Genomic DNA, 20,670 nt, shown 5'->3' with positions numbered 1-20,670 from the left:
GTGACTCCAACAGATTTCACGGTAAGACATTACAGTGACTCCAACAGCTTTCGCGGCAAGACATTACAGTGACTCCAACAGCTTTCACAGCAAGACATTACAGTGACTCCAACAGCTTTCACGGTAAGACATTACAGTGACTCCAACACCTTTCACGGAAATACATTACAGTGACTCCAACAGCTTTCACGGCAAGACATTACAGTGACTCCAACAGCTTTCACGGTAAGACATTACAGTGACTCCAACAGCTTTCACAGCAAGACATTACAGTAACTCCAACAGCTTTCAAGGTAAGACATTACAGTGACTCCAGCAGCTTTCAAGGTAAGACATTACAGTGACTCCAACAGCTTTCAAGGTAAGACATTACAGTGACTCCAACAGCTTTCACAGCAAGACATTACAGTGACTCCAACAGCTTTCGCGGCAAGACATTACAGTGACTCCAACAGCTTTCACAGCAAGACATTACAGTGACTCCAACAGCTTTCAAGGTAAGACATTACAGTGACTCCAACAGCTTTCAAGGTAAGACATTACAGTGACTCCAACAGCTTTCACAGCAAGACATTACAGTGACTCCAACAGCTTTCGCGGCAAGACATTACAGTGACTCCAACAGCTTTCGCGGCAAGACATTACAGTGACTCCAACAGCTTTCAAGGTAAGACATTACAGTGACTCCAACAGCTTTCACAGCAAGACATTACAGTGACTCCAACAGCTTTCACGGTAAGACATTACAGTGACTCCAACAGCTTTCACGGTAAGACATTACAGTGACTCCAACAGCTTTCAAGGTAAGACATTACAGTGACTCCAACAGCTTTCACAGCAAGACATTACAGTGACTCCAACAGCTTTCACAGCAAGACATTACAGTGACTCCAACAGCTTTCACAGCATGACATTACAGTGATTGTAGTATTGCCACTATAAGTAACTACTACCACCACTACTCACTATAGTGAGTATAAAATTGAACTGATAAAATGTATATAAACACCTTTTTACAACATCATTTATCACAGTGTTTGTAACATGGCCTGGACGTCTGTAGAGTGACAGCAGCATAGTGACAGGCTAGTTTCAGACAGTCAGACAGTCAGAGGGAGTGCAATACTAATCAGAGAGGGGAGATCAGTGGCAGCAGGATAGTGACAGGCTAGTTTCAGACAGTCAGACAGTCAGAGGGAGTGCAATACTAATCAGAGGGGGGAGATCAGTGGCAGCAGGATAGTGACAGGCTAGTTTCAGACAGTCAGACAGTCAGAGGGAGTGCAATACTAATCAGAGAGGGGAGATGAGTGACAGCAGGATAGTGACAGGCTAGTTTCAGACAGTCAGACAGTCAGAGGGAGTGCAATACTAATCAGAGAGGGGAGATCAGTGGCAGCAGCATAGTGACAGGCTAGTTTCAGACAGTCAGACAGTCAGAGGGAGTGCAATACTAATCAGAGAGGGGAGATCAGTGGCAGCAGGATAGTGACAGGCTAGTTTCCGACAGTCAGACAGTCAGAGGGAGTGCAATACTAATCAGAGAGGGGAGATCAGTGGCAGCAGCATAGTGACAGGCTAGTTTCAGACAGTCAGACAGTCAGAGGGAGTGCAATACTAATCAGAGGGGGAGATCAGTGGCAGCAGCATAGTGACAGGCTAGTTTCAGACAGTCAGACAGTCAGAGGGAGTGCAATACTAATCAGAGGGGGAGATCAGTGGCAGCAGCATAGTGACAGGCTAGTTTCAGACAGTCAGACAGTCAGAGGGAGTGCAATACCATTCAGAGGGGGGAGATGAGGTTAGAATAGAATAGAGCTCCAACGTTGATTGTGCCTGCGTCCTTTAAAGGGGCAATCTGGGATTGGTACGTTTATTTATTTTACTTTTAAATTGATCATATATAGCCATTGAGTGTTGAGGAATATAACTTATAAATGCCTCATGAGCTTACTTCAATTGTCGTACCCCATCAGAACACAAAATATAAACTAGTTTTTACTGCATTGTTTGTAAACACTGTAATTGTAAACATAACTCTGTATAGCTTCAGAACATGATTAAAACTTCACTTAGATCTCATGGATTGTCAGTCCTTGCATCCATAGCTTCGTCTGTGAACTTTACATTTCTCCAGTCCCATCCCTCAGCTTTTTACCAAAAACAGTGGCTGGTTAACAGTTTAGCTGTTTTTTGAATCATAGATTGTCCCTTTAATCACTTCACGCCTGTAAAGTTATGCATTCTCTGCAAATCCCATGTGGCCCTCTCATAAGTCAGTCAGACAAGGGCACCATCCAGATGATGGTTGTCATAATCAGAATCAATTCTATTGGCTCCCAGCTGACCCTTAATGAAGCCTATGATTACATCCCAAATGGCAACCTATTCCCTATATAGTGCACTACTTCTGACCAGAACCCTATTAGCCTCCTGGTTTAAAAGTAGTGCAGTGTATCGGCAACAGGGTGCCATTTGGGACAGAGCATCCTGAGTATAGTGTTGATTGTGATTGCTCTGCGAGTGGAGCAGCGGGGTGGGGATATCACCTCCATAACTAACAGTAATGATAATAACAGATATGAATATCATCACAAGTTGTTAGGGCAGACAATGCTGCTGCCTCCACCGTGGTTATTGTCATGATGATGATGATGCCTTGTTATTGTGAAAGATCACTGTACTTTAAATGAAGGTGAACAAGTCTTTTTCCATTTGGTGGTTATATATGCAGACACGAGCAATCTCCCTTGCTGCGTCCCAAATATAGTGCACTACCTTTTGACCAGAGCCGAATGGGGGTCAAAAGTAGTGCACTAAATAGGGAATATGGTACTGTTTGGGATGTCGCCCGTCTGTCTGTTTGGTTCTGTTGAACAAACATCCCTATGATTCATTAATCTCTGTATAGACATACACGCTTTGGAATGAAAATCAGCCACACACACACACACACCACACCACACCACACCACACCACACCACACCACACCACACCACACCACACCACACCACACACACCAATTGACTTGCTGTAGCTAGGTGTTAGTGGTGCTGTACTGTAGTCCCACCATGCAGGTAACCAGAAAGCAGGTAGACCTGGTAGATCACATGTTGCTTTAACCTTTTTGCCAGCCACATAATGACAACTAATCAGATGTGTGTGTGTGTGTGTGTGTGTGTGTGACCTTCCTGCAGTCCTAATGGCTGGCAGTGAACACTACCAGTTATTGGTACATCCTCACTCCCCTGTGGACAGGCTAGGTGGCTATGGGAAGGAAGACACTACAGCTGGCCCACGAATGGCACCCTATTCCCTACATAATGCACTACTTTTGACCAGAGTCCAGGTTAAATGAAGTAACACAGAACATGATTAGGGTTACAGCATTAGCAGTAGACTGCATCTAAAATGGCACCCTATTCCCTACATAGTGCACTACCCAATGGTCCCTGGTCGAAAGTGGTGCACTATATAGGGAATAGGGTGCAGTTTGGGATATACACAAAGACACTTCTGCTACTGCTGTATCCCTAAACATGTCCTGGGTCAATTCATTTACACCTGCTAATCAAATAATGACAAACTAACCAGAGAGAAAGGCACCAGCGCAGTGTGGGTGTGTTTGTTGTGGCCACGTTGAGATGTGTTGTGGCCACGTTGAGATGTGTTTGTTATGGCCGCGTTGAGATGTGTTTGTTATGGCCGCGTTGAGATGTGTTTGTTATGGCCACGTTGAGATGTGTTTGTTGTGGCCACGTTGAGATGTGTTTGTTGTGGCCGCGTTGAGATGTGTTTGTTGTGGCCGCGTTGAGATGTGTTTGTTATGGCCACGTTGAGATGTGTTTGTTGTGGCCACGTTGAGATGTGTTTGTTGTGGCCACGTTGAGATGTGTTTGTTGTGGCCACGTTGAGATGTGTTTGTTGTGGCCACGTTGAGATGTGTTTGTTGTGGCCACGTTGAGATGTGTTTGTTATGGCCACGTTGAGATGTGTTTGTTATGGCCACGTTGAGATGTGTTTGTTGTGGCCACGTTGAGATGTGTTTGTTATGGCCACGTTGAGATGTGTTTGTTGTGGCCACGTTGAGATGTGTTTGTTGTGGCCGCGTTGAGATGTGTTTGTTGTGGCCACGTTGAGATGTGTTTGTTGTGGCCATGTTGAGATGTGTTTGTTATGGCCACGTTGAGATGTGTTTGATGTGGCCACGTTGAGATGTGTTTGTTGTGGCCATGTTGAGATGTGTTTGTTATGGCCATGTTGAGATGTGTTTGTTGTGGCCACGTTGAGATGTGTTTGTTGTGGCCACGTTGAGATGTGTTTGTTATGGCCACGTTGAGATGTGTTTGTTATGGCCACGTTGAGATGTGTTTGTTGTGGCCACGTTGAGATGTGTTTGTTATGGCCACGTTGAGATGTGTTTGTTGTGGCCACGTTGAGATGTGTTTGTTATGGCCACGTTGAGATGTGTTTGTTGTGGCCACGTTGAGATGTGTTTGTTGTGGCCACGTTGAGATGTGTTTGTTGTGGCCACGTTGAGATGTGTTTGTTGTGGCCACGTTGAGATGTGTTTGTTGTGGCCACGTTGAGATGTGTTTGTTGTGGCCACGTTGAGATGTGTTTGATGTGGCCACGTTGAGATGTGTTTGTTGTGGCCACGTTGAGATGTGTTTGTTGTGGCCACGTTGAGATGTGTTTGTTGTGGCCACGTTGAGATGTGTTTGTTGTGGCCACGTTGAGATGTGTTTGATGTGGCCACGTTGAGATGTGTTTGATGTGGCCACGTTGAGATGTGTTTGTTGTGGCCACGTTGAGATGTGTTTGTTGTGGCCACGTTGAGATGTGTTTGATGTGGCCACGTTGAGATGTGTTTGTTGTGGCCACGTTGAGATGTGTTTGTTGTGGCCACGTTGAGATGTGTTTGTTATGGCCACGTTGAAATGTGTTTGATGTGGCCACATTGAGATGTGTTTGTTGTGGCCACGTTGAGATGTGTTTGTTGTGGCCACGTTGAGATGTGTTTGATGTGGCCACATTGAGATGTGTTTGTTGTGGCCATGTTGAGATGTGTTTGTTATGGCCATGTTGAGATGTGTTTGTTGTGGCCACGTTGAGATGTGTTTGTTGTGGCCACGTTGAGATGTGTTTGTTATGGCCACGTTGAGATGTGTTTGTTGTGGCCACGTTGAGATGTGTTTGTTGTGGCCACGTTGAGATGTGTTTGTTATGGCCACGTTGAGATGTGTTTGTTGTGGCCACGTTGAGATGTGTTTGTTGTGGCCACGTTGAGATGTGTTTGTTATGGCCACGTTGAGATGTGTTTGATGTGGCCACGTTGAGATGTGTTTGTTGTGGCCACGTTGAGATGTGTTTGTTATGGCCACGTTGAGATGTGTTTGTTGTGGCCACGTTGAGATGTGTTTGTTGTGGCACGTTGAGATGTGTTTGTTATGGCCACGTTGAGATGTGTTTGTTATGGCCACGTTGAGATGTGTTTGTTGTGGCCACGTTGAGATGTGTTTTATGGCCACGTTGAGATGTGTTTGTTGTGGCCACGTTGAGATGTGTTTGTTATGGCCACGTTGAGATGTGTTTGTTGTGGCCACGTTGAGATGTGTTTGTTATGGCCACGTTGAGATGTGTTTGTTATGGCCACGTTGAGATGTGTTTGTTGTGGCCACGTTGAGATGTGTTTGTTGTGGCCACGTTGAGATGTGTTTGTTATGGCCACGTTGAGATGTGTTTGTTGTGGCCACATTGAGATGTGTTTGTTGTGGCCACGTTGAGATGTGTTTGTTATGGCCACGTTGAGATGTGTTTGTTGTGACCACGTTGAGATGTGTTTGTTGTGGCCACGTTGAGATGTGTTTGTTGTGGCCACGTTGAGATGTGTTTGTTATGGCCACGTTGAGATGTGTTTGTTGTGGCCACGTTGAGATGTGTTTGTTATGGCCACGTTGAGATGTGTTTGTTGTGGCCACCTTGAGATGTGTTTGTTGTGGCCACGTTGAGATGTGTTTGTTACGGCCACGTTGAGATGTGTTTGTTACGGCCATGTTGAGATGTGTTTGTTGTGGCCACGTTGAGATGTGTTTGTTGTGGCCACGTTGAGATGTGTTTGTTGTGGCCACGTTGAGATGTGTTTGTTATGGTCACGTTGAGATGTGTTTGTTATGGCCACGTTGAGATGTGTTTGTTGTGGCCACATTGAGATGTGTTTGTTATGGCCACGTTGAGATGTGTTTGTTATGGCCACGTTGATTCTTACTGGATCACAGGATAATGAAGTAGCCTTGTCCAGATAGAATGGCCCTAGGGCATGATAACTATTTCCTGTTTCTGTAGCGTGAGTAGCCTTGTCCCAGACAGAATGGCCCTAGGGCATGATAACTATTTCCTGTTTCTGTAGCGTGAGTAGCCTTGTTCCAGATAGAATGGCCCTAGGGCATGATAACTATTTCCTTTTTCTGTAGCGTGAGTAGCCTTGTCCAGATAGAATGGCCCTAGGGCATGATAACTATTTCCTGTTTCTGTAGCGTGAGTTGCCTTGTCCAGATAGAATGGCCCTAGGGCATGATAACTATTTCCTGTTTCTGTAGCGTGAGTAGCCTTGTCCAGACAGAATGGCCCTAGGGCATGATAACTATTTCCTGTTTCTGTAGCGTGAGTAGCCTTGTCCAGACAGAATGGCCCTAGGGCATGATACCTATTTTCTGTTTCTGTAGCGTGAGTTGCCTTGTCCAGATAGAATGGCCCTAGGGCATGATAACTATTTCTTGTTTCTGTCGCGTGAGTAGCCTTGTCCAGATAGAATGGCCCTAGGGCATGATAACTATTTCCTGTTTCTGTAGCGTGAGTAGCCTTGTCGGGCATGATAACTATTTCCTGTTTCTGTAGCGTGAGTAACCTTGTCCAGATAGAATGGCCCTAGGGCATGATAACTATTTCCTGTTTCTGTAGCATGAGTAGCCTTGTCCAGATAGAATGGCCCATAGGGCAGGAGATATATTGCCTTTTTCTGTAGCGTGAGGCAGTTTGATGTACATGTCCAACCCCTGGAGAGCTGTGTTGACTTGTTGTTCTCCATCAGCTGTGTTGACTTGTTGTTCTCCATCAGCTGTGTTGAGTTGTTGTTGTCCATCAGCTGTGTTGAGTTGTTGTTCTTCATCAGCTGTGTTGAGTTGTTGGTCTCCATCAGCTGTGTTGACTTGTTGTTCTCCATCAGCTGTTTTGAGTTGTTGTTCTTCATCAGCTGTGTTGAGTTGTTGGTCTCCATCAGCTGTGTTGAGTTGTTGGTCTCCATCAGCTGTGTTGACTTGTTGTTCTCCATCAGCTGTGTTGACTTGTTGTTCTCCATCAGCTGTGTTGAGTTGTTGGTCTCCATCGGCTGTGTTGACTTGTTGTTCTCCATCGGCTGTGTTTAGTTGTTGTTCTCCATCAGCTGTGTTGAGTTGTTGTTCTCCATCAGCTGTGTTTAGTTGTTGGTCTCCATCAGCTGTGTTGACTTGTTGTTCTCCATCAGCTGTTTTGAGTTGTTGTTCTTCATCAGCTGTGTTGAGTTGTTGTTCTCCATCAGCTGTGTTGAGTTGTTGGTCTCCATCAGCTGTGTTGAGTTGTTGGTCTCCATCGGCTGTGTTGAGTTGTTGTTCTTCATCAGCTGTGTTGAGTTGTTGTTCTTCATCAGCTGTGTTGAGTTGTTGGTCTTCATCAGCTGTGTTGAGTTGTTGTTCTCCATCAGCTGTTTTGAGTTGTTGTTCTTCATCAGCTGTGTTGACTTGTTGTTCTCCATCAGCTGTGTTGAGTTGTTGGTCTCCATCAGCTGTGTTGAGTTGTTGGTCTCCATCAGCTGTTTTGAGTTGTTGTTCTTCATCAGCTGTGTTGACTTGTTGTTCTTCATCAGCTGTGTTGACTTATTGTTCTTCATCAGCTGTGTTGAGTTGTTGTTCTCCATCAGCTGTGTTGAGTTGTTGGTCTCCATCAGCTGCCTCCGTATTGTATTTGTCTGCGTAGCTGCTGAAATCAAACACAATAATCACAAAGCATGCCAACAGCTTGCCCTAAACAAGATGGTAATAAAAGATACATTTAAGTGTGAAATGTATGCATGTTTAAAAAAAAGATTTTCAAAATAAAACAATTATGTCCAATTTCATGATGGCAAGATGTTTAATGAGATTTGAACAAGATGTTACTGTAATGTTTTTCTTTAGACTTCTACAATGGGTTTATCATAATAACTAAAGGTCATATCTTACAGACTCTCATTTCATCAAACTGTGACACATTAAGATAATACACACACTGGTTTTTACCTTTGTTAAATGTTTGCGCTTTAGCATCAGTTTGTATTTTGATTAGATTTCTATATGCCTCAGGCATTCAGAGTTGCCTGGTGTTGATTTCCTTTTATCAAACTGTCAGAAATACCTTTTGATCTTCTTATAGGTGGGATTTACTTGTCTAAAACAAATGAGAAACAAAGTTTGCACAGAGAGTTTTGTAATTTATTGATGTTTAAGTGGTTGAAGGGACTGGCAATTAATTTGAGCTTTAACACCAGCCATAAGAAGTTACTTCAGATGGTCAAAGGTTACTGTTATATTAACTCATTGGTTTTGACATTAATAGTCCATGACGAATATAATGCCTTTAAAACAAAGCTAGTCTGTTCATTGAAATATAATGCCTTTAAAACAAAGCTAGTGTTCACTGCATATGCTGTTCTAACAGTATGTGAGGTGTTGATACTCTAGATCTGACTGATTGGACATCAATATGGGTTGCATCTCAAATGGCAACATATTCCCTATAAAGTTCATTACCTTTGACCAGAAATAGTGCCCTGTATAGGGAATATGGTGCCATTTAGGACACACACTGAACTCTGTTAGCTCAAACATAATTTTCTGTGTCATCTACAGTATCCTCTTATCTAATACCAGACATCACCCTCCTCATCCTCTAATCTAATACCAAACATCACCCTCATCATCCTCTAATCTAATACCAAACATCACCCTCATCATCCTCTAATCTAATACCAGACATCACCCTCATCATCCTCTAATCTAATACCAGACATCACCCTCATCATCCTCTAATCTAATACCAGACATCACCCTCATCATCCTCTAATCTAATACCAGACATCACCCTCATCATCCTCTAATCTAATACCCTCATCATCTTCTTATCTAATACCAAACATCACCCTCCTCATCCTCTAATCTAATACCAGACATCACCCTCCTCATCCTCTAATCTAATACCAGACATCACCCTCCTCATCCTCTAATCTAATACCAGACATCACCCTCCTCATCCTCTAATCTAATACCAGACATCACCCTCATCATCCTCTAATCTAATACCAGACATCACCCTCCTCATCCTCTAATCTAATACCAGACATCACCCTCCTCATCCTCTAATCTAATACCAAACATCACCCTCATCATCCTCTAATCTAATACCAAACATCACCCTCCTCATCCTCTAATCTAATACCAGACATCACCCTCCTCATCCTCTAATCTAATACCAGACATCACCCTCATCATCCTCTAATCTAATACCAGACATCACCCTCCTCATCCTCTAATCTAATACCAAACATCACCCTCATCATCCTCTAATCTAATACCAGACATCACCCTCCTCATCCTCTTATCTAATACCAGACATCACCCTCCTCATCCTCTAATCTAATACCAGACATCACCCTCATCATCATCCTATCTAATACCAGACATCACCCTCATCACCCTCTTATCTTATACCAAACATCACCCTCCTCATCCTCTAATCTAATACCAGACATCACCCTCATCATCATCCTATCTAATACCAGACATCACCCTCATCATCATCCTATCTAATACCAGACATCACCCTCATCATCCTCTAATCTAATACCAGACATCACCCTCCTATCTAATACCCTCATCATCCTCTTATCTAATACCAAACATCACCCTCCTCATCCTCTAATCTAATGCCAAACGCCACCTTCATCGTCCTGTCTTAGCTAATGGCAAAAATAACCCTCATAATCCTCTTTAACCATCTGAAATTGTTGACGACAGTATATATTTGCAGTTTGGCCACACACACACACACACACACATACACACACACACACATGCATGCGCACACAGAAGTCTTTCATTGTAGTTGACAGTGATCTAATGGGATGACAGTTTGATGACTAAAAATGAATGCTACTGTTGTTTCCCTGAAGCAATGAGAATCAAAGGTAACAGGGCTGGAAACACACACACACATGCACACACACACACACACACACACACACACACACACACACAAGGCAGAGCTAGAGACGGCATCACGCCATGAACATTCCTGCGTGAACATGACATTTCCACAGTGTCCTGTTTATTCCAATAACAAATACTGCAGAGAGAGTAAGAAGAGGGTCTGCGCATAGTGCAGAGATGGTGTGTGTCTAGGCAAGGGGGGGGGGGTTCTGTCTGTGTGTGTGTGTGTGTGTGTGTGTGTGTGTGTGTGTGTGTGTGTGTGTGTGTGTGTGTGTGTGTGTGTGTGTGTGTGTGTGTGTGTGTGTGTGTGTGTGTGAGAGAGAGAGAGAGATGGTTTCCAAGCCTTGGCTAGTGTGTTCAGGAGGATTCATATTTATAGTAGACCTAGTGTGCGTCCAAAATGACTCCCTTGATAGTGCACTACTTCTGACCAGGGCCCATAGGAAATAGGGTGCCATTTGGGACCCAGCCCTAGTGCTCCGCAGATACAGACCAAACTAATATTTTCGTTGCAACTTCCCCTGTTGCAGTAGACATAATATTTCCCCTGTTGCACTAGACATAATATTTCCCCTGTTGCAGTAGACAGAATTTTTCCCCTGTTGCAGTAGACAGAATATTTCCCCTGTTGCACTAGACATAATATTTCCCCTGTTTAGTAGACAGAATATTTCCCCTGTTGCAGTAGACAGGATATTTCCCCTGTTGCACTAGACAGAATATTTCCCCTGTTGCAGTAGACAGAATTTTTCCCCTGTTGCAGTAGACAGAATATTTCCCCTGTTGCAGTAGACATAATATTTCCCCTGTTTAGTAGACCGAATATTTCCCCTGTTGCAGTAGACCGAATATTTCCCCTGTTGCAGTAGACAGAATATTTCCCCTGTTGCAGTAGACAGAATATTTCCCCTATTTAGTAGACAGAATATTTCCCTTATTGCAGTAGACAGAATATTTCCCCTGTTGCAGTCGACGGAATATTTGCCCTGTTGCAGTAGACAGAATATTTCCCCTGTTGCAGTAGACAGAATATTTCCCCTGTTGCAGTCGACAGAATATTTCCCCTGTTGCAGTCGACAGGATGTTTCCCTTATTGCAGTAGACAGAATATTTCCCCTGTTGTAGTAGACAGAATATTTTCCCTGTTGCAGTAGACAGAATATTTCCCCTGTTGCAGTAGACAGAATATTTCCCCTGTTGCAGTAGACAGGATATTTCCCCTGTTGCAGTAGACAGAATATTTCCCCTGTTGCAGTCGACGGAATATTTGCCTTGTTGCAGTAGACAGAATATTTCCCCTGTTGCAGTAGACAGAATATTTCCCCTGTTGCAGTAGACAGGATATTTCCCCTGTTGCAGTAGACAGAATATTTCCCCTGTTGCAGTAGACAGCATATTTCCCCTGTTGCAGTAGACAGAATATTTCCCCTGTTGCAGTAGACAGAATATTTCCCCTGTTGCAGTAGACAGAATATTTCCCCTGTTGTAGTAGACAGAATATTTCCCCTGTTGCAGTAGACAGAATATTTCCCCTGTTGCACTAGACAATATTTCCCCTGTTGCAGTAGACAATATTTCCCCTGTTGCAGTAGACAGAATATTTCCCCTGTTGCAGTAGACAGAATATTTCCCCTGTTTAGTAGACAGAATATTTCCCCTGTTGCAGTAGACAGAATATTTGCCCTGTTGCAGTAGACAGAATATTTCCCCTGTTGCAGTAGACAGAATATTTCCCCTGTTGCAGTAGACAGAATATTTGCCCTGTTGCAGTAGACAGAATATTTGCCCTGTTGCAGTAGACAGAATATTTCCCCTGTTGCAGTAGACAGAATATTTGCCCTGTTGCAGTAGACAGAATATTTGCCCTGTTTCAGTAAAGACAGAATACAAATCACAGGAAGGAGAGAGTGAATTTGGGTGAATGTGCTTTTTTGTGAAAATAATTAAGAATCCTCCTATTATGTTGGATTTAATCTAACTGCTAGTCTATGCAGAGATTTCATCCTAGCAAATTATGTAAAATTACCATTTAATGGAGAGAGATATGCAGAGAGTGAATTACAGCATATCCTTTATTTCCAACCCTTAATATAAATATTCAATGACTGGCTCAAACCTTCAGTGACCCATTTTCTTTGTGTTTTTGTTAATACAAATTACAATTAACCTTACCCTAACCCTTGCAACAACTATACACAAACATGAACATGAAGTCATTAACATGAAGTCATTATCATGACACCATGATCATTTCCCAACACCATGGGGAAATAGTACTCTTCATTTTTTTCTGGCTTTGTAAAAAAATACATGAAAAAAATCACTTAAGTATGTGTGTGAGCACAGTGCCTTCAGAAAGTATTCATACCCCTTGACTTATTCCACATTTTGTTGTTACAGCCTGAATTCAACATTTATTAAATAGATTGTTTTTTCTCACTCATCTACACACAATACCCCATAATGACAAAGTGAAAACATGTTTTTAGAAATGTTTGCAAATGTATTGAAAATGAAATACAGAAATACACTACATGACCAAAAGTATGTGGACACCTGTTCGGCAAACATCTCATTCCAAAATCATGGGTATTAATATGGAGTTGATCCCCCTTTGCTGTTATAACAGCCTCCACTCTTCTGGGAAGACTTTCCACTAGATGTTGGAACATTGCTGCGGGGACTTGCTTCCACTCAGTAACAAGAGCATTAGTGAGGTCGGGCACTGCTGTTGGGCGATTAGGCCTGACTCGCAGTTGGTGTTCCACTTCATCCCAAAGTGTTTGATGGGGTTGAGGTCAGGGCTCTGTGCAGGCCAGTCAAGTTCTTCCACACCGATCTCAACAAACCATTTCTGTATGGACCTTGCTTTGTGCACTGGGGCATTGTCATGCTGAAACAGGAAAGGTCAAACTGTTGCCACCAAGTTGAAAGCACAGAATCATCTCATATACTTTTGTATATTTAGTGTATTGTATTTACATAATTATTCACACCCCTGAGTCAATACTTTGTAGAAGCACCTTTGGCAGCGATTACACATGTCTCTAAGAGACAGTCTCTAAGAGCTTTCCACACCTGGATTGTGCAACATTTGCCCATTATTCTTTTTTAAAAAATTAAAGCACTGTCAAATTGGTTGTTGATCCTTGCTCGATAACCCTTTTCAGGTCTTGCCATATATTTTCAATAGATTTAAGTCAAAACTGTAACTTGCCCATTTAGGAATATTCACTGTCTTCTTGGTAAGCAACTCCTGTGTAGATTTGGCCTTGGTTATTGTCCTGCTGAAAGGTGAGTAAATCTCCTAGTGTTTGGTGGGGAGCAGACTGAATCAAATCAAATCAAATGTATTTATATAGCCCTTCTTACATCCGCTGATATCTCAAAGTGCTGTACAGAAACTCAGCCTAAAACCCCTAAACAGCAAGCAATGCAGATGTAGAAGCACAAACCAGGTTTTCCTCTAAGATTTTGCCTGTGCTTAGCTCCATTCTGTGTTTTTTTTATCCTGAAAAACTCCCCAGTCCTTAACGATTACATGTATACACATAACATGATACAGCCACCACTATGTTTGAAAATATGGACAGTGGTACTCAGTAATGTATTGGATTTGCCCCAAACATAGCACTTTGTATCCAGGACAAAAAGTTAATTACTTTGCCACATTTTTTGCAGTGTAACTTTAGCAAAACAGTCTTCCTTCTTTTCCCTCCTGTCATTTAGGTTAGTATTCTGGAGTAACTACAATGTTGTTGGTCCATCCTCAGTTTTCTCCTATCGCAGCCATTAAACTCTGTAACTGTTTTAAAGTCACCATTGGCCTCAAGGTAAAATCCCTGAGCGGTTTCTTTCCTTTCCAGCAACTGAGTTAGGAATGACGCCAGTTTCTGTGTAGTCACCGGGTGTATTGATACACCATCCAAGTGTAATTAATATCGTTACCATGCTGAAAGGGATATTCAATGTCTGTTTTTTTGCCATCTATCAGTAGGTGCCCTTCTTTGCAAGGCACTGGAAAACCTCACTGGTCTTTGTGTTTGAAATTCACTGCTAGACTGACCTTACAGATAATTGTATGTGTGGGGTACAGAGATGTGTCAAAAATCATGTTAAACACTATTATTGCACACAGAGTGAGTCCATGCAACTTACTATGTGACTTGTTAAGCACATTTCTACTCTTGAACATATTTAGCTTTGCCATAACAAAGGGGTTGAATACTTATTGACTCAAGACATTTCAGCTTATAATTTTTTATTAATTTGAAAAAATGTAGAAAAACATAACATTATGAGGTATTGTGTGTAGGCCAGTGACAAAAAATCTAAATGTTATCCATTTTAAATTCAGGCTGTAACACAACAAAATGTGGAAAAAGTCAAGGGGTTTGAATACCTTCTGTGTGTGTGTGTGTGTGTATGTGTGTGTGTGTGTGTGTGTGTGTGTGTGTGTGCGTGTGTGTGTGTGTGCGTGTTTCCAGCCCTGTTACCTTTGATTCTCATTGCTTCAGGGAAACAACAGTAGCATTCATTTTTAGTCTTCAAACTGTCATCCCATTAGATCACTGTCAACTACAATGAAAGACTTCTCTCTGACAGAAAGAAAGAGTGGGTATGTTTTGTACGGTGTCCATATTAGGACATCCTCAGTCACCCCAGCTTCTTTTGACTCTGAGGATGTCCTAATATGGACAGTTTGAAGACTAAAAATGAATGCTGCTGTTGTTTCCCTGAAGCAATGCGTTATAGTTATATGTTTTGTGATTTCAAAGGTTTCCTATTTGAGCAATGTGAAGTTCCGAGAAATGTCTGCTTAATTACACACACTGTTTGTCTGCTCAGTTTGAGTGTGTTTTTCTGTGTTATTTCACAGGTTGCATATTTGATCTGGAGTTTCGGACGAGGAGAGACGGGAAGTTCATAGCGTTGGGGAAGCCTGAGGGCCATCCTAACTCTGGCCGTAGTGTGGGTCAGTGCGGGGTCACACCCTGCACCCTGGTGACCTGCAGGAACGGAGGAACCTGTGTGGACTCTGGATCCTCTGTCTAGTATGTACACTACATTTTCATTGATTCTTTTATTTTGTTGAACCGTTCTTTAAACCAGGATGTCCCATTGTTATGCTTGTAATCAATTAATCAGATTGATTTATATTGCCCTTTCTACCACAATATATCTCCCAAAGTGCTTTACCTGAACCCATGAAGCCCATGGTATGTGACTGTGGTATTATTATTATTCAGTTAAGTGACTACAATGACATCTCTGCATAATATGACTTGACCAGAGATGTAGGCTAAGGCTGGTCATATATAGGGTTGAGGGGGGGGGGGGGGCTCGTGGTTTCTTCTATAAACCTTCTATTAGTGAGACTCAGAAAATGCCTACGCTAAAACAGTCCTTGTGGCAAGTGCTCCCTCTATCCATCTCTATGGCGAGACTGAGAAAACAGGACCATGTATTGATGTTGCATGTCAGACCAAGGGCTTAGTGGGCATCAGGCCTCCTCCGGTTGCTGTAATCAATGTTATTATCCCAGAAATGAGAGGCTTTGGAGACATAAATCACTGCTCAACATGGAGGCAAATGAATGGGTATGGCTGTACCACTGTTAGTCCTATTAATCATGGTTGGCTGGGTTGACCAGGAGATAGGTGGTGAATTCTATTTCAGCCTGTACAAGTGCTGATCTAGAATCACGTCCCCAATGCCCATGTGTTCTTGTTCATTATGATATAAAAGGCAAAATTTATCCTAGATCAGCACTCCTACTCTGAGATGCTTTGTAAATACAGGTCCAGATTCCTAACATGTGTTTGGAATCAGCTTAGCCTTTTAGCTCATAATGAACAAGATTATATGGACAGGGGGGGACCTGATCCTAGATCAGTTTGTTTTAGTTTCTTCTATTCAGGAGAGACTTATCTGTCTGTATTGTTGAGAACAGCATCATCAGAGCAAGGAGCTGTGTGTTTAGGACTCAATGTTAATGAATGTGATACACAACAGTGCAGGAAATAGTGGATTCATTCAGACAATAATTGCAAAATGTAATGTAGTTGGTGAAGATATAATAACTCTTAGTAATTCACTGAAGATGTATCATCACCATCTGTAGACTCTGTAGATGTATCATCACCATCTGTAGACTCTGTAGATGTATCATCACCATCTGTAGACTCTAGATGTATCATCACCATCTGTAGACTCTGTAGATGTATCATCACCATCTGTAGACTCTGTAGATGTATCATCACCATCTGTAGACTCTGTAGAGTCTGACCTACAGTATTACTAGTAATAAGCCAGTCCCCTGTACTACAGTATTACTAGTAGTAAGCCAGTCCCCTGTACTACAGGATTACTAGTAATAAGCCAGTGCCCTGTACTACAGTATTACTAGTAATAAGCCAGTCCCCTGTACGACAGTATTACTAGTAATAAGCCAGTGCCCTGTACTACAGTATTACTAGTAATAAGCCAGTCCCCTGTACGACAGTATTACTAGTAATAAGCCAGTGCCCCTGTACTACAGTATTACTAGTAATAAGCCAGTCCCCTGTACTACAGGATTACTAGTAATAAGCCAGTCCCCTGTACTACAGTATCACTAGTAGTAAGCCAGTCCCCTGTACGACAGTATTACTAGTAATAAGCCAGTGCCCTGTACTACAGTATTACTAGTCGTACTCCATGTCATTCTGCTCTCCCCTGTAGCACTACTAGCAGCACTGTCTGTGCCAGTAGTAGAAGTAGTTATTCTGATGTTACGTAAACCTCATGACATCTCCCCTAGCTGCCAGTAACCCTAACCCATGTGTTCCTCTCTCCCCTAGCTGCCAGTTACCCTAACCCATGTGTTCCTCTCTCCCCTAGCTGCCAGTAACCCTAACCCATGTGTTCCTCTCTCCCCTAGCTGCCAGTTACCCTAACCCATGTGTTCCTCTCTCCCCTAGCTGCCAGTAACCCTAACCCATGTGTTCCTCTCTCCCCTAGCTGCCAGTAACCCTAACCCATGTGTTCCTCTCTCCCCTAGCTGCCAGTTACCCTAACCCATGTGTTCCTCTCTCCCCTAGCTGCCAGTTACCCTAACCCATGTGTTCCTCTCTCCCCTAGCTGCCAGTAACCCTAACCCATGTGTTCCTCTCTCCCCTAGCTGCCAGTAACCCTAACCCATGTGTTCCTCTCTCCCCTAGCTGCCAGTTACCCTAACCCATGTGTTCCTCTCTCCCCTAGCTGCCAGTTACCCTAACCCATGTGTTCCTCTCTCCCCTAGCTGCCAGTAACCCTAACCCATGTGTTCCTCTCTCCCCTAGCTGCCAGTAACCCTAACCCATGTGTTCCTCTCTCCCCTAGCTGCCAGTTACCCTAACCCATGTGTTCCTCTCTCCCCTAGCTGCCAGTTACCCTAACCCATGTGTTCCTCTCTCCCCTAGCTGCCAGTAACCCTAACCCATGTGTTCCTCTCTCCCCTAGCTGCCAGTGCCCATTCGGCTGGAAGGGAGCACTCTGCTCTGAGACCGTGTCTGTGTGCGACGCTGAACACCGTCCCCCTCCTTTGTGTGCCCGTGGTTCCACCTGCGTACCCCTTCCAGACGGATACACCTGCCTCTGCCCCTTGGGCACCGGCGGACTGCACTGTCAGCAAGGTCAGAATACTGACCAAACACTAACCAAATACTATTAGGTCAGAATACTGACCAAACACTAACCAAATACTATTAGGTCAGAATACTGACCAAACACTAACCAAATACTATTAAGTCAGAATACTGACCAAATACTATTAGGTCAGAATACTGACCAAACACTAACCAAATAGTATTAGGTCAGAATACTGACCAAACACTAACCAAATACTATTAGGTCAGAATACTGACCAAACACTAACCAAATACTATTAAGTCAGAATACTGACCAAATACTATTGGGTCAGAATACTGACCAAACACTAACCAAATAGTATTAGGTCAAAATAATAACCAACCAACCCAACCAGTTTGTTCCAAAAAAATAAGAAAAAGAAAGCGATTAACCTCTCTGTTAACCTCTCTGTTAACCTATCTCCGTTAACCTCTCCGTTAACCTCTCCGTTAAACTCTCCGTTACGTTAACCTCTCCGTTAACCTTTCTGTTAAACTCTCCGTTACGTTAACCTCTCTGTTAACCTCTCCGTTAACCTCTCCGTTACGTTAACCTCTCCGTTAACCTTTCTGTTTAACTCTCCGTTAACCTCTCCGTTAACCTCTCCGTTAACCTCTCCGTTAAACTCTCCGTTAAGCTCTCCGTTAAACTCTCCGTTAAGCTCTCCGTTAAGCTCTCCGTTAAACTCTCCGTTAAACTCTCCGTTAACCTCTCCGTTAAACTCTCCGTTAAGCTCTCCGTTAACCTCTCTGTTAAGCTCTCTGTTAACCTCTCTGTTAAGCTCTCTGTTAACCTCTCTGTTAACCTTTCTGTTAAATTCTCCGTAAAACACTGATGGTCTATTGAGACCAAAACGTTGGTATACGTTTTTTCCCCGTTATCCTATAGTATCAATTTCCAGGGTTTTAAAATGTAATTACATCAAATGAATAGATCTCAGTCCCTCTCATATAACCATTTGTCTTTCCCCTTTGATTGATAGCTTGACACAAAGAAATAGATACCGTACCAGTCAAAAGTTTGGACACACCTACTCATTCAAGGGTTTTTCTTCATTTTTACTATTTTCTACATTGTAGAATAATAGTGAAGACATCAAAACTATGCAATAACACATATGGAATCATGTAGTTACCAAAAAAGTGTTAAACAAATCATAATATATTTTTGATTTTAGATTATTCAAAGTAGCCACCCTTTCCCTTGATGGCTTTGCACACTCTTGTAATTCTCTCAACCAGCTTCATGAGGTAGTCACCTGGAATGCATTTTAATTAACAGGTGTGCCTTGTCAAAAGTTAATTTGTGGAATTTATTTCCTTCTTAATGTGTTTGAGACAATCAGCTGTCTTGTGACAAGGTAGAGGTGGTATACAGAAGATAGCCCTATTTGGTAAAAGACCAAGTCCATATTATGGCAAGAACAGCTCAAATAAGCAAAGAGAAATGACAGTCCATCATTACTTTAAGACATGAAGGTCAGTAAATCTGGAAAATTTCAAGAACTTTGAAAGTTTCTTCAAGTGCAGTCACAAAAACCATCAAGTGCTATGATGAAACTGCTTCTCATGAGGACCGCCACAGGAAAGGATGACCCAGAGTTACCTCTGCTGCAGAGGATAAGTTCATAAGAGTTACCAGCCTCAGAAATTACAGCCCAAATAAATGCTTGACAGAGTTCAAGTAACAGACACATGAATCAGGCCTTCATGGTCGAATTGCTGCATAGAAACCACTACTAAAGGACACCAATAAGAAGAAGAGACTTGCTTGGGCCAAGAAACACGAGCAATGGACATTAGACCAGTGGAAATCTGTCCTTTGGTCTGATGAGTCCAAATGTCAGATTTTTGGTTTCAACCGCCGTGTCTTTGTGGGACGCAGAATAGCTGAACAGATGATCTCCGCATGTGTGGTTCCCACCATGAAGCATAGAGGAGGAGGTGTGATGGTGTATTTTGTATTTATTATGGATCCCCATTAGCTGTTGCCAAAGCAGCAGCTATTCTTCCTGGGGTCCAGCAAAATTAAGGCAGTTTATACCATTTTAAAAACATTACTATACATTCACAGATTTCACAACACATTGTGTGCCCTCAGGCCCCTACTCCATCACTACCACATATCTACAGTACTAAATCCATGTGTATTATGTTATCGTGTGTGTGTGTGACTGTGCCAATACTTGTGTTGCTTCACAGTCCCCGCTGTTCCATAAGGTGTTTTTGAAATCTGTTTTTTAAATCTAATTTTACTGCTTGCGTCAGTTTCTTGATGTGGAATAGAGTTTATTGTAGTCATGGCTCTATGTAGTACTGTGTGCCTCCCATAGTCTGTCTGGATTTGGGGACTGTGAAGAGACCTCTTGTGGCATGTCTTGTGGGGTATGTATGGGTGTCCGAGCTCTGTGCCAGTAGTTTAGACAGACAGCTCAGTGCATTCAACATGTCAATACCTCTCATAAATACAAGTAGTGATGAAGTCAATCTCTCCTCCACTTTCAGCCAGGAGAGATTGACATGCATATTATTAATATTAGGTCTCTGTGTACATCCAAGGGCCAGCCGTGCTGCCCTGTTATGAGCCAATTGCAAAACTAGGGCCTGTAGGACCTGCCTTGTTGATAGTGTTGTTAAGAAGGCAGAGCAACACTTTATTATGGACAAACTTCTCCCCATCCTAGCTACTGTTGTATCAATATGTTTTGACCATGACAGTTTACATTCCAGGGTTACTCCAAGCA

At 42.8% G+C, this 20,670-nt stretch overlaps 1 protein-coding gene across 1 annotated transcript in view; it reads left to right on the top strand.

Annotated features, from left to right (window-relative positions):
• Positions 1-20,670, top strand: part of LOC115153627 (protein eyes shut homolog) — a 234,015-nt gene that overhangs the window by 192,692 nt on the left and 20,653 nt on the right. Inside the window, exons 17-18 of the mRNA XM_029699264.1 lie at positions 15,157-15,331; positions 17,760-17,932. Of these exons, the coding sequence (XP_029555124.1) occupies positions 15,157-15,331; positions 17,760-17,932 (348 nt within the window). The remainder of the gene's footprint in view (positions 1-15,156; positions 15,332-17,759; positions 17,933-20,670) is intronic.

Source organism: Salmo trutta, chromosome 18, assembly GCF_901001165.1.
Source record: "Salmo trutta chromosome 18, fSalTru1.1, whole genome shotgun sequence".
NCBI lineage: Eukaryota > Metazoa > Chordata > Actinopteri > Salmoniformes > Salmonidae > Salmo > Salmo trutta.
This window is presented reverse-complemented; position numbering and strand designations above follow the sequence as displayed.